Below are 14,152 nucleotides of genomic sequence, written 5' to 3'. Positions count from 1 at the left end.
TCCGGTTTTATAGATGAGCAAACTGAGGCTCAGCAAGATTAAGTGACATAGTAAGAGACAGAGCTAGGATCCAAAGCCTATATTGATAATCTAGGTGACTTTGCATCGGTGACTTCATTTGATCCCCACAACAAACATTCGTGGTAGGTTGTACACGTGGGATCCCCATTTTGCAGATGAGGGGCACTAAAAAGCTCAGAGATGCTGCTAAGTAACTTTCTCAAATGCATAATTAGTGAAGTTAGAACTCAAATCCAGAACTCAAATTGTAAGCCCCTTTGAAGTTACATTGTGTTGGATTCCTTGGAAACCTAAAAGCCTACTTTTTAGGCCTAGATTGTTTCAGAAGGACTGATGAACGATTCCTATGTGGGTCTGTAGACCCAGAAGAAAGTTTGATTCCAGACCTTCGATGTTTCCATTTATTCTGAGGGTAAAATGTTGGTTTCAGCCTCTCCTTCCCCCTTAGAAGTGCAGCTGCAGACCCTCATAGGGTGGGGGCCTGGCCTTAACACTTCTCTGTAGCCCAGCCCACCGTCTGGCCTAATGCTTGGCATGTATCAGTGCTCCACTCATAATTGTCTTTTAACTGAAAACAGGACAGGGGCTAGGATGACCTTGCCTGAAAAATGCAGAGGCCAGAGTGATTTCACAGCAGTTTTCAGTGACTTCTGAGGAGAACCCTAACAACAGCTGTGCATCTCCAGAGAGCTGGTGTTCATCTACAGAGAGGACCAAGTAAAAGAAAATAGACTTAAATCGCAGCTAGAAAAAATTAACTTAGCCATAAGGAAGAATTTACAGAGGTTAAGGCAAGTAAGGTCCAGGCCAGGCTCTCAAGGGTGGTCACTGCTAGAGAATGTAGAAACTGTTCATGGGGTGGATGTGTCTGGATCACTCAGTGGAATCATGGAACATTCCCTCATTTTACAGTTCAAATCCTTTTGGTGGCATTTAGCATGAAATCCAGAAACAGTTACTTTTCAGGAATACAGAGTGGCTGGGCTTCTCAGTCAGGCCTGGGAGCTGAGGGGCTCAGGGGAGTGGTGCTGTGGGGTTCAGCACTTCCCTCCCCAAGAGGAGTCTCTGTCCTTTGTGTCCCTGACCCCAGGTAATGATAGCTAATTTTTATTAGGTGCCAACTTTGTATCTGTCTCTCAGCCTTTTGCTTTGTTAGCTGGTAAGCCCCCTATCGCAGACAAAGAAACTGAGCCTCAGAGAGGTGAAGTCCTAGCCAAGGTAACATACATGAAAGAGACAGAGATGGGAGTGCCCCATGCAGTCAGACTCCAGAGCCCATCTTAACCACTGCTCAGTGCTGCCCAGCTGTGGCAGCATACCTCATCCGCCTCTTTAGGGACATAGCCTGCTGTCCTTTGCTGTACTCCCTGCTATGTTCCAGTTGCCAGACAGGCTGGATTCTTTCCCAGTACCTGTGGCTGGGCATCCCGTACTGCCTGCCCCAGCCCAGGCAGGGCTCAGCCCCTCCTGGCCTGTCTTCTGTTAGCCCTCAGGGTTCTGCCTGGCTCTGTCCTAAGTTCAGACACCAAGCTGATGCTCTGTGGGGTGCTGCAGGGCTGAGAGAAGATGGTGAATGGAAAGTGGGCTGAAGGGTTGACACCTAGCACAGCACCTCGTGACCTCACACTTCCTTCACATAACCGAGATACCACTTTAGGATTCCCTCCCCATTCAGGGGTCACAGTAAAGTCATGCTCAAATCCCAACCAGTTCTTGTGTTTCTCACAGTTCAAAGCTGTCCCTGTTATTCCGTATCATCTCTATAGTGACATTCCTTCTCCTGGTTACCATTGATCCATTTCACACAGCATCCTTCTAAGCATTCAGCTTCTTCCCTCTTCCCCATCCTTACCCCTCAAAGTTTATGTTCTCACTAAGCATTTCTTGAGTATTGGGAGAATTTACTTCATATTTGAGGTCTTTAGGAAGGGCCCTGCTGCACGGCGTGAACTTTTTCCTGCCATTATCCGTTTCTACTTTCATCCCCCTCCCTTTGGGATTAGAAGGAGGGAAAGGCAGGCAACTCCAAATTTTCACCGCTCTGATGCAGTGCAGCTTCCTGTCCGGGGGCCTGACACATGCCCTGGGCGGGGGGTTGGGGGGGCGGAGGATAGGATCAGCAGGACAAATGGCCTCTCCGTGCTCCACCCTCCTTAAAGAGCAGTTAGAGTACTGCCTAACAAAGTAATTCTCATCCCTGTTTTATCCACTCTCTCTTTTTTATTCCTCAGACAACATCGGGTCATGTCCAATTTGACAACTGCAACTTTGAGAATGGGCATATCCAGGTCCATGGCCCAGGCACCTGCCAAGTGAAGTTTTGCACCTTCAAAAACACCCATGTTTTCCTGCACAATGTGCCCCTGTGTGTCCTGGAAAACTGTGAATTTGTGGGCAGTGAAAACAACTCTGTGACTGTGGAGGGCCACCCATCTGCAGACAAGAACTGGGCCTACAAGTATCTACTAGGGCTTATCAAGTCCTCCCCCAGTGTGCTACCCACGGAGGATTCTGACTCTTTAATGTCCCTGGACCTGGAGAGCAGGGACCAGGCTTGGAGCCCAAGGACCTGTGACATTGTCATTGAAGGCAGCCAAAGCCCTACCAGCCCAGCTTCTACCTCCCCAAAGCCAGGCTCCAAGGCTGGCTCACAGGAGGCAGAGGTGGGCAGTGATGGGGAAAGGGTGGCCCAGACCCCAGACAGCAGCGATGGAGGCCTGAGTCCTAGTGGTGAGGATGAGGACGAGGACCAGCTCACATACAGACTGTCCTACCAAGTGCAAGGCCCACGCCCTGTACTGGGGGGCTCCTTTCTAGGCCCACCGCTTCCAGGAGCATCCATTCAGCTGCCCAGTTGCCTAGTGCTGAACTCTCTGCAGCAGGAGCTGCAGAAGGACAAGGAGGCCATGGCACTGGCCAGCTCCGTGCAGGGCTGCCTCATCCGCAAGTGCCTCTTCCGGGACGGAAAGGGAGGCGTCTTCGTTTGCTCCTATGGCCGAGCCAAGATGGAAGGAAACATCTTCCGGAACCTGACTTATGCAGTGCGGTGTATACATAACAGCAAGGTGCTGTCATAAGGCTCACTCTGCAAATTCATGAGGCCTTCCTGGGTCACTGGGAACACGATTTTGACTGATGAGATAGGCTCCTCTGGCTATACATAGGAAGGCTATTTTTTTAAAGCATCTTTATACAAGCTTCTAACACACCCTTATCTTATGTTCCATCATCTGGTTTGGATAGAGCAGAAACTATTGTTCCCATTTTACAGAAGAGGAAACAGGGCCCAGAGGGGGGATGTGACTTAGGGTCACACAGCAAGTTAGTGGCAGAACTGAGACTAGAACCCAGGTCTTCCAACTCCTTTTGCTATGTCATGCTGCTTTCAACCATGTCCCCCTAGTCCTAGAAGAAGGAACAAGGGCTCTTTAGCTGGATGAGAGAAAATTGAGGGACATATGATTACTGGCTTTGATCCAAACCAGAGAAGGCTCCCCAGAAGAGGTGTCTAAGCTGTAGGATGAGTAGTGGACAGCCAAGCAAAATAGTGTGCATGTGGTGAAAAGGGGGTACAGAGTGAGAGCATTCTAGGCAGCCAGAACATTCTGCACTGGGGCCTGGGTGTGGGGCTGAATTCAACAGTGTTCTGGGGAGGGAGGAGTGGTTGGAAATGAGGCAGGGGAGACGAGCAGAAGCCACCTTGCCCAGGGCCTGAAAAGCCCCTATGAGATATTTGGACTTTATGCTAAGTCCATCCTGCCCCTGATACAGTCATCACCCTGCAGGCTCTTCAGGGTGCCGCAGGACAGTCTACAGATCCTGCAAGCCACTGAGCACAGGAACAGCCTCTCAGAGGAAAGACATGGCCTTTTGGAAGAAAGCATGGCCTAGCTCCTGAGTTTGAATCTTGCCTCTCCTCTGATCCACCATGAGCATTACTGTCCTCTTCTGCAAAATGGAAACAAGCTTCCCTGACTTGCCTGTCTCACTGGGGTTTGTGAGGATCCGGTACCTTAATATTGCCAAAGCACCTAGTAAGCTGAGGGGCACTGCACATGTGTCACACGGGAGTCTTGCAGGTCTCTGCAGCCCTCTAGAACAGTTAGCAGCAATAGCATTTAATTGCATTTTGCCCAGTCCACTTCCAAAGAGGATTTTAGATGATGTTACCAGGAAAGCACAATATCAGCCTATAGATAATAAGAGATAATGGTCAGATAAAAAGGGTGGGTGATAGTTTTGCTGTCAGGTACCGCGATGATAGGATCTGGTCCGAGCCCTCCAGGAGGGTCTCCCCCGACCCTCCCACCTAGTATACTTACCAGGGGTATGGCTTCTGAGTCAGATTCTGGCTCTGCCCCTTATTAGCTATGTGTCCTTTGGACTAATGATACTACCTGTCTCCAAGGTACAGTAAGGATGAACTAAGGTCATATATATAAAGTGCTTAGTAGTATGTCTGGCACATAGCAAGTGCTCAACAAATGTTTTTTGTTTATTTTTTTAAAGTCCGGTGTGAGAGATGCTATGATGGAGGTACCATGGGTGGCATAGGAGCCCAGCCTCAGGGAAAGGTCTCTTGGAGAAGCAGTGCCCAGGCTGAGCTTCCCAGGAGGAGTAGGAGTTGGCAAGGGGAGGCTATGAGACCGTGGAGGTGTGTGTGTGAAGGCCCAGATGTGAGAAAGGAAACCACGCATTTAGGGAGTTACAAGTAACTCAGACGGCCAGAGGTTCAGGGGAGGCTGTGAGATAAGGGAGTCAGCTAGCTGAGGCACAGAGGTCTTGCCATAGAGATTGGAGTTTGCCATGAGGCAGTGGGAACTCGCCGACAGATTTTAAGCAGAAAACTATGGTCAGATCTGTATGTGAAGAGCTCATGCTGTCAGCTTTCTGGAGAATGGAATGGAGGGGAACTAGGCAAGAGGCAAGATCAATGAGGGGCAGTGGAGAATTGTGATTCAGAAACTGGAGGGGACAGGGCAGTCTGGAGAGGTAGGAAGGAGGGCTTTAGGAGGGAGTAGTCAAAGCCCTGAGGCCTAGATTTCTGGCCTGAGTGGCTGAGACAATAGCAGGAAAATGGGAGATTAGGACATGGAGAGAGATGCTGAGTTCAGTTCCGGGCATGCTGAGTTTGGAGCATTTCTGACATCTAGCAGAGGTGCTGTCTGGTTTCCTGGGTCTGGAGCTTTGGAGAGATGCACCCTGCCATGCAGACTTGGGAGCAGGTGGTAGCTGAGAGTCATCGAAAAGGAGAAATGAAAAGTTACACAGCCTTACTTGGAGCCCTTTTGAACTGTTGCTTCCAGAGGCTTTGGGAAGAAATTGTGCAGCCTGTAGTTCCTTGTGAGTCTCTAGCAAGGAACCTGAGAAACTGATATTCCTGATTTTTGACTTAAAAAAAAAAAAAAAATCCATGGTTTCTCATGAGTACCCAGCATCAGGTACAATTATATGCTAAGTGGCGTTCATACAAGCAGGAGCTGTGGGCGTGCAGGGAGTGCAGGACCTGCTGAGCTAGTCCCATGCCTAGAAGCAAAGCCTTGATCCAGTGGCCAGAGGGCAGCCACCCTTCCCTGCCTTCTAGAACATCTCCAGGAGAGTAAGGCTGGCAGAAAGCCCAGTTGCTTGGGACTCCACAAAGAAAACTGTGATGTTTTTCTTGCTGTTTTGTGTATCTTACCATTTTTAGTTGAAAGTCAAGTATCTGGGAAAGTAGAAATTGAGGTCAATCACATTTATGTGTGGAAATGGGCACACCTCTTCTCATGCTAGGCCTTTAGAGGGCCAGGTTTGGGGTCAGTCTAGTCAGGATTAAGCTAGTTCAGGTTTTGTTGTGATGATTATCCTCAGCATTTTTCATGTTCTTCTTTACTGCATGCTGGTTTTTTCCTCTGCTTTTAAGGTCTTCTCTTTGTTTCTCAGGGGGTTGGGGAGACTGTCTCCATGGTCTCACCCCTCCCAGCAGATTGTGGTCACTTGTGGCTCTGGGCTGGTGGGAGGTTTTCTCCTGTGTCCCAGTTTGTCCTTAGTCTTAGGCAGGTGCTGTGTCTATGGGTCTTGGAAGTAGGCACTTTCCAATGGTCCTGCCTCACCCCCAGCATTAGGGAGGTTCTAAATATCTGGGCCCAAGATGGGGTTTTCTCTTTCCCCTCCATGACAGGGTTTGCTGCCCTTCCCCCCACTGCTGAAGACTTGTTCTACAGGGAAGTTGGAGAGAAAATTCAAAGAGGGGCTTAGTGCTTTCCTACAGTAGTAGCTGCTCTTCATTTCCCCCATGCCTCCACCATGTGGGAGGCTATCTGTCCTCAGTCTCTTGTCCTGTCCCCCGGTCTTTCCTTGTGAGCATCTCACAAGGTCTCTGGAGAAGTGGATACACCTACTCCCAGGGCTTCTGCACTCTCACACTGGTTCACACTTGGCCTTCAACAATGCACTGAACCCTGTAGCTGAATCCTTACCGGTTCATGTGGCTCTATATGCAGCTGTGCAGGCAAGTGCTCCCATCTTGTCTCCTGGGAGGTGCCTGTTTTCCTTGGATTTCAGGCTTGTTGGCCGCCCTGCAACCTCAGTTTTCTGACACGTTCAAGAAAGGCTGTATTTTTTGGGGCGCCTGGGTGCCGCAGTCGGTTAAGCGTCCGACTTCAGCCAGGTCACGATCTCGCGGTCCGTGAGTTCGAGCCCCGCGTCGGGCTCTGGGCTGATGGCTCAGAGCCTGGAGCCTGTTTCCAATTCTGTGTCTCCCTCTCTCTCTGCCCCTCCCCCGTTCATGCTCTGTCTCTCTCTGTCCCAAAAATAAATAAATGTTGAAAAAAAAAATTTAAAAAAAAAAAAAAGAAAAGAAAGGCTGTATTTTTGTGCATTATCTGATTCTGTTCTTGTAAGTGGGGGAGCAGTGACTGCTCTGGTCAGCGTTCTCTGTCCTAAGCAGCTTCCCTTTGAAACTGGACTTCCAGGGGCGCCTGGGTGGCGCAGTCGGTTAAGCGTCCGACTTCAGCCAGGTCACGGTCTCGCGGTCCGTGAGTTCGAGCCCCGCGTCGGGCTCTGGGCTGATGGCTCAGAGCCTGGAGCCTGTTTCTGATTCTGTGTCTCCCTCTCTCTCTGCCCCTCCCCTGTTCACGCTCTGTCTCTCTCTGTCCCAAAAATAAATAAATGTTGAAAAAAAAAAAAACTGGACTTCCATTGTACCTTACCCTCCTAGACTTTTATTTTATTTTATTTTATTTTATTTATTTTATTTTATTTTATTTTATTTTATTTTATTTTATTTTATTTTATTTTATTTTATTTTATTTTATTTTATTTTATTTTATGTTTATTTATTTTTGAGAGAGAGACAGAGTGCAAGCAGGGGAGGGGCAGAGAAAGAAGGAGACACAGATCTATCTGAAGCAGGCTCCAGGCTCTGAGCCACCAGCACTGAGCCCGACATGGGGCTTGAACTCACAAACTATGAGATCACGACCTGAGCCGAAGTCAGACACTTAACCAACTGAGCCACCCAGGCACCCCTAGACTTTTATTTTAATGTAGTGTATTATTTACTAGTAGTGTACAGTTTATCCTGATATAATATGTTTTTACTATTAATACGCAGTTGCTTAGAACAATACAAATATATTCTGAATCTTTATACCTATTAAGTATAAAAAGAAAATGTAAATGGCAATCATTCCCTTAAATAAGCTCTGTGCTGGGTTGTAGTACCTTGTTTAAATGCTTCCTTGTACCAGTGCTTCTAATTGTTTCCCTTAGAACTCCAAACTAAGGAGCACCCCAGGATAATACACCCAAGAAAGATTCAGAATGGACAAGAATAGGCCTTTGTCTTATAAAGTGAAAGGGAAAGTGGGGAGGTTATCCTCAGGTGCTTTCTCAAGCAGGTGAATTTTATTTTATTGTTTTTTTTTTTTTTTATGTTATTAAACTTTATTTTGAGAGAGAGCGTGAGTGGGGCATGGGCAGAGAGAGAGAATTCTAACAGGCTCCGGGGCTGTCAATGCAGAGCCAGACACAGGGCTCGATCTCATGAACCGTGAGATCATGACCTGAGCAGAAATCAAGAGTCAGACACTTAACTGAGCCACCTAGACACCCCTCAGACAAGTGACTTTAGCAAAGGCACATGTGGACCTTGGTTCCATTCGTTGTTAGCTGTGCCCTTGGAACCTGGGGAGATCTCCATGTAACCCCAGTGCATGTAGAGTTTGAAGACCACTAAATCCCATCTTCTCTGAGGGTCCTTTCCATTCCCTGAGCCAGTTGTTCTGTTCACAAGTTGTGAACATGGGGCACGAGGCTGAGCTTAGGTCCAGGTTTTATTAACGAACCACTGTGGATGGTAAGGAGCCTACAGGGCAGAGGCAGGCAGGGCACAGAGCTCCTCAGCTCCTGGGAGCACACCAGGTGGGAAGAGGCCATCCTTGTCTGCTGGTGGAATAGCAGGGAGGGAGCAGATGGTAAAGAAAGGACTCAGGTGTTCTTTTAAAAAAAGGTTTTTTTAAAAAACCTGTGACAAGAAAACAAATGGCTTTCTCTTTTCTGCCTAGATCGTCATGCTCAGGAATGACATTCACCGCTGCAGAGCGTCAGGCATCTTTCTTCGCTTGGAGGGCGGAGGCTTGATCGCTGGCAACAACATTTACCACAATGCGGAGGCAGGAGTAGACATCCGGAAAAAGTCCAACCCACTCATACTGGTACTTTTCTCTGTCTTCATGCTCTTTTCAGAGTAGCTTCTTTTCAGAAGCCTTTTCTGAGATTATTTAAATAAGTGTTGCCACCTTGAATTTATATTGCTTCCTGTTTGCAAGTGGTTCCTGGCCTTTTCTCTGTGTGTCCTTGTGACTCTCTGTCTTCTTTCTTCACGTAATAGGAATGGCTTTGAATAAATCACCTCCCTACAGTCTCCTTGTCAGAAAAAAAGAGGACCAGATAGACAGGGAAATGTCACAGAGCACTTCCTCAGCCCTGATAGGTTCTGGTTGGCTTTGAGTTTGAGAAGAATAAAGATATTGTATCTGCCCTGCAAGATACCTGGATCTAACTAAAACGTTAGATCATTCTTCACTATAAAAAGGACATTTATGATGTTTAGTTCTGAAGATTATTTGTCTCATGAATGTTGTGAAGCCATGTGGATTTGATTTTACACCAATGTGAAAGCCACTTGAAATGGTAGAAGATAGGACCAGTGACATGAGAGGCCTTTTTCTGTTCAGGCCTTCCCTTAGAGACACATATTCCAGGAACTAAGGAATGGCCCAGACTTCTTATGGCCTTGAAAAAATAATATCTGCCTTTATGCCTAGTGCTTATCACTTTGTATGTATGTATTTATTTGTGGTTTAATCTTTACACAACCCTGTGTGGTAGAATTAATATTCCATTTTATGGATAAAGACATTGAGGCATAAAGAGACACTAAAGATGCCTCCCCAAATCATACAACTAGTGACAGAGCTGGGATTTGAACCCAGGCCGTCCTGACTCAGGATCGATGTTCTTAACCCATTATATTAGACTGCCCTTGGGGTGCCTGGGGTGGCTCAGTCGGTTGAGCATCCAACTTCGGCTCAGGTCACGATCTCACAGTTTGTAAGTTCTAAACCCACGTTGGGCTCACTACTGTCAGCACAGAGCCTGCTTCGGACCCTCTGTCGCCTTCTCTTTCTACCCCACCACCCCCCATGTGCTCCTTATCTCTCTCTCAAAACTAAATAAACATTAAAAAAAAAAAATCCACCCTCGCCAATGCAGATGAAGGAAAGTTCCTAACTATGCAGATGAAGGAAAGTTCCTAACTATATTTAAAAAGCGTCCTCTTTCAGCCCCTTCCTCTCACTGTATTTCTGCCATGTAGCTGGCGTCTGATGCACGGCCTTGCCTGAGGAAATGAATGCCACTGTTGCCAGAGAGAGGAGAGGAGTTTGCCTTCCCAGGGACAGAGGGGACAGGCCAGTTTAGCAGGTGGAGGGGAAGGGGGCGTTATGTTTCTGTCCTGGCTTCGTGAAAGGGTGTGGGGATGGAAATGCCACTGCTTACGCTTCTCTCTCCAAGCTTTTCGCTTTTCACAACCGTGTGAGGGACTTGTGTTAGGCAGTGGTTGCCCTGGTGAGTCTGCCAAATCCTTCAGGAGAAAATCTGGAAAGTGAGTAAGAATAGGATTGCTTACAGCGTGGAACGTTTTAAAGCAAACTAGAACTTTGCTTCTGTGAAATCGTTTTGGAAGAGAAACAGCTAACTTCCTGGTTTAAGTATAGGAATGTATTTAGGCTCTAAATTAACAGAGTGAAACAATTTTATTATCATTTATTATGACCTGAAAATGTCGCTGCACAAAAGCAGCTAACTGGGAAGCAGGAGAACTAGGTTTCAGATCTGGCTCTGCTGCATACTGTATGGCCTTCGGCCAGCATCCCCATGCGTACAAAGAGATATTCGAAATAAATCTAAGGGTCTTTGTTTGTAGCACATACAGCTTCTGTGATCTCATGCCCCATGGAACAATCAGGCTCCCCAGAGCCACACCTTTCCACAGGCCTTCCCTGAATGGGAAGTGGGGAGTAGGAGCCAAGTGGCTCTCACTCTTCCCTGGAGGTGGCCCGCTTGGGACTGCACTTGGCCAACATTGTCATGTAGTGGGGTGCTGAGCTCCCTGGACCCTGGACCGTGTGGCCTGGCTGGAGTATTGTGTTTGGAGGACTCTGGAGGCTCAGCAGTGTTCAGTAGCATGCCTTGCAGATGGAGAGCAAGAGGCGGGGCACTGAAGACTCCTCTCTCTGGATTCTCACTTACAGCTTTGCATGTGTGCACCAGGGCAGCAGCGTGGCCCATTCACTTCGTCATGTGCTAGGCAGGGGGCTTCAGGGGCGCTTTCTCCACTGTCTTCACCCCGGCCCTGCTGTGGGCTGGCAGTTGAGCACTCGGTTTCTTGCTGGCAGGTCTGATCTGTCTTCTGTGGTGTCTCCTGTTCCCTTGCAGTGTAACCAGATCCACCACGGCCTTCGTTCTGGCATTGTTGTCCTTGGCAATGGGAAAGGCGTCATCCGGAACAATCAAATCTTTTCAAATAAGGAGGCTGGTATTTATATCCTGTACCACGGAAATCCAGTCGTGAGGTATGTGTGCTGTACCCAGACCATCCTCAGCCATGGTCCCTTCTTTCCTCCCTGATCTCTGCTTCCTACACTGTGACTGTCCTCCATTTGAAAACATTTTTGTTTACTGAAACAACAGTATAGCAAAGCAAGCAAAGGAGACTCCACCCCGATCCCACTGTAGTAACACAGGCGCTTTTGTTTGCATTTCCTACCAGTTCTCCTCAGCAGACGTTACTGAGCACCTCTAATAATGATAACAGAGGAGCACTCTGCTCCCCCAGAGCACACTCTAGCATGGAAGACATACGTGACCAGAAATAACTCTAAGACAGAGACGGCATAAAGATTTCCACTTACCTGACAACTCTGTTCGGTTGAAAGCAGCTACCTAAGATGCTGTGTTAAGATCCAGGGGCTGCATCTGGCCTCAGCACAAAAGCGTGCTATGATGGATCAGCCATGTGAGCTGTTAGGCGAGAAGGGGCAGTGGCATTGCCAGGAGCATGGGGCTGCCATCCCAGCTCTCGAATGGGGCAGGCTGATAAATGCTACTGAAGTGCTCCCAAGGGAGACAACCATTCTACTGGGGGGATGTGGGAAGGCCTCCTTACAAAGGGGCGTTAGAGTTGGACTTTGAACTGTGGGTAGAACATGGGCTGTCATGGATTTGGGAGTGGGCATTCCTAGTAAAAGAAACAGCATGAAAAAGGCAGCAGAACACGGCAGATTCAGGGGTTGGCTAATAGTCCACTGTGGCTTGAGAACATGTCTGACACAAGTTGTGATGTTGGTATAAAATGTTTTAAATTGGGACTATCCCAGAAAATTGTGGGTCCTGTGGCTGCTGCAGCATGATCTATATCTCTGTGGCAGAGTGGAAGGGGTGATGAGAAGAAAGCTCAGGGCCGGAGGAGGAAGCCTTATGTGGACCCAGCTGAGGAAGGTGGCGTTTAAAAATTTTTAAACAGAAGACTCACACAGTTATGTCTTGCTTTAGGAAAATAACTGGAACAAATGTGCAGCAAATATATTCTGAAGTGTTTTTTCCCCTTGATTATTCCAGATGTGCTTTTCCATATTGTTGCATGGCGTTTGTCAGTTTTGGAAAGTTTCAGAACATTCCATCTTTTTGGTATCCCATAATTTTTGAACCAGTCCTATTACTGTTAGGCATCTATTTTTTTTTTTTTTTTTAACGTTTATTCATCTTTGAGAGACAGAGAGCATGAGCGAGGAAAGGGCAGAGAAAGGGAGACATCCCTCTTCGGAGAGGGAGACATTCTTCCAAGAATCTGAAGCAGGCTCCAGGCTCTGAGCTGTCAGCACAGAGCCCAACGCGGCTCTCACGAACCATAAGATCATGACCTGAGCCGAAGTCAGAGGCTCAACTGACTGAGCCACCCAGGCGCCCTAGTTAGGCATCTATTTTTGACTGTTACAGACATCTTACTGAAAACAGTTAGTGGTCACAGAGTTCTTTCTCCATCTTTTGCATTATTACCTTAAGAGTATGTGTTTATACATATGCTTGCTATAGATTTAACACACATGTAAGTGTTTACTGTCTATGTAAGGGGACAGTGATATAAAAAGTGTGTAAGAACAGTCTCTGCTCCATGGTGTTTACGGTCTCATGCTGGAGATGGACACACAACCATGAGGGAGACTCATCAAAACAAGTGCTTTAATAGGTCTTTGTGTAAGTGACAGAATGACAGAGGAGCCAGCCATAGTTTCAGCTGAGCGAGTCAGGGGAAGAAGGCACGAGTTGTGTGTAAAGGATAGGTAGGATTTTGTGGCCAGGGAGATGGCATTCTGGGCTCAGGGGCAGTGAAATTCCAGGATGTGTCTTGGAAAAATGGTATTAAATGTGGTGTGTCTGCCACAAGAGGCCCAGAAGATTGAGTAGAAGAGCAGCCTATGAAGGCAGGTTGATGCTGGAACACAAAACCTCTGATACCGAGTATGATCTGCAAAATAATGACTCTCCAGATCAATCCACTTTCTAATCCTTGGAACGTGCAAATATGTTATCTTTCATGGCAAAAGAGATGTTGAAGATGTGATTAAATTAATAACCTTAAAATGGGGACACCATCACGGATTATCCAGGTAGGCTCTTCTATAAATCATAAAGATCCTTAGAGGGAAGCAAGAGAATCAGTCGGGAGGAGGAAATGTGACAGTAGTAAGCAGAGGTCAGAGTGATGAGACTGTAGGCCAAGAAGTATGGGCGACCTGTAGAAGCTGGAAAGGACAAGAAATAGATTCCCCATAGACCTTCCAGAAGGAACATAAATCTGCTGCCACCTTGATTTAGTCCTGTAGGACCCATTTTGGACTTCAGACCTCCTAAACAAGAAGGTAGTAAATTTGTGTTGTGTTAAGGCACTGTGTGTATGGTAATTTGTCATAGCAGTCACACACCAAATCTGGGAAGTTTGGACTTTACCCTGTGGGTGCTAGGGAACTGTTGAAGAGTTCTGAGCAAGGACTGTTACAGTCAGATTAGTGTCTTGGTTTTTAAAACAGAATCTCTTTGAGGGGCTCCTCCTGGCTGGCTCAGTCAGTGGAATGTGCGACTCTTGATCTCAGGGTTGTGAGTTGAAGCCCCGTGTTGGGTGTAGAGATTACTTAAAATCTTTAAAAACAAAAAAACCAGAACTTCTTTGAGAGAATAGGTTGTGTTTTTTCCCTTTATGTTTCTTTGTGATGGAAGGTAGGTCTCTGGGGGAGGGTACAGAATGAATTTTGAAATCCCCGAAGTAGCCTGGATAAGGCCATGGCAGTCTTTTTGCCAGTGAGAGTTTTTTAACCCTTTGTGTTTCTCTTTTTGCCTTGGCTTCAAGGAGGCACAGGGTTCAAACTATCTCATCTGCCATAAACATCCTACCATTGGTTCTTGGAACAATGATCTGTCCCCTTTTCCTAAATGTTTTCTGATCCCTCTTTTATCTTTGTTTTGCTCTCCCTGCGTACATACACTCTCCAAGTGCCCACGGGTCTCTTCTGGAGGTGAGATTTGTATTAAA

At 47.2% G+C, this 14,152-nt stretch overlaps 1 protein-coding gene across 3 annotated transcripts in view; it reads left to right on the top strand.

The window, feature by feature from the left end:
• FBXO10 (F-box protein 10) overlaps positions 1-14,152 on the top strand; it is a 55,476-nt gene that overhangs the window by 29,707 nt on the left and 11,617 nt on the right. For all 3 annotated transcript variants that reach the window (XM_006939295.5, XM_003995643.6, XM_045042833.1), the window contains 3 exons: positions 2,253-3,086; positions 8,568-8,717; positions 11,002-11,138. In XM_006939295.5, the coding sequence (XP_006939357.1) occupies positions 2,253-3,086; positions 8,568-8,717; positions 11,002-11,138 (1,121 nt within the window). The remainder of the gene's footprint in view (positions 1-2,252; positions 3,087-8,567; positions 8,718-11,001; positions 11,139-14,152) is intronic.

This window comes from Felis catus, chromosome D4, assembly GCF_018350175.1.
Source record: "Felis catus isolate Fca126 chromosome D4, F.catus_Fca126_mat1.0, whole genome shotgun sequence".
NCBI classification, from domain to species: Eukaryota; Metazoa; Chordata; class Mammalia; order Carnivora; family Felidae; genus Felis; species Felis catus.
This window is presented reverse-complemented; position numbering and strand designations above follow the sequence as displayed.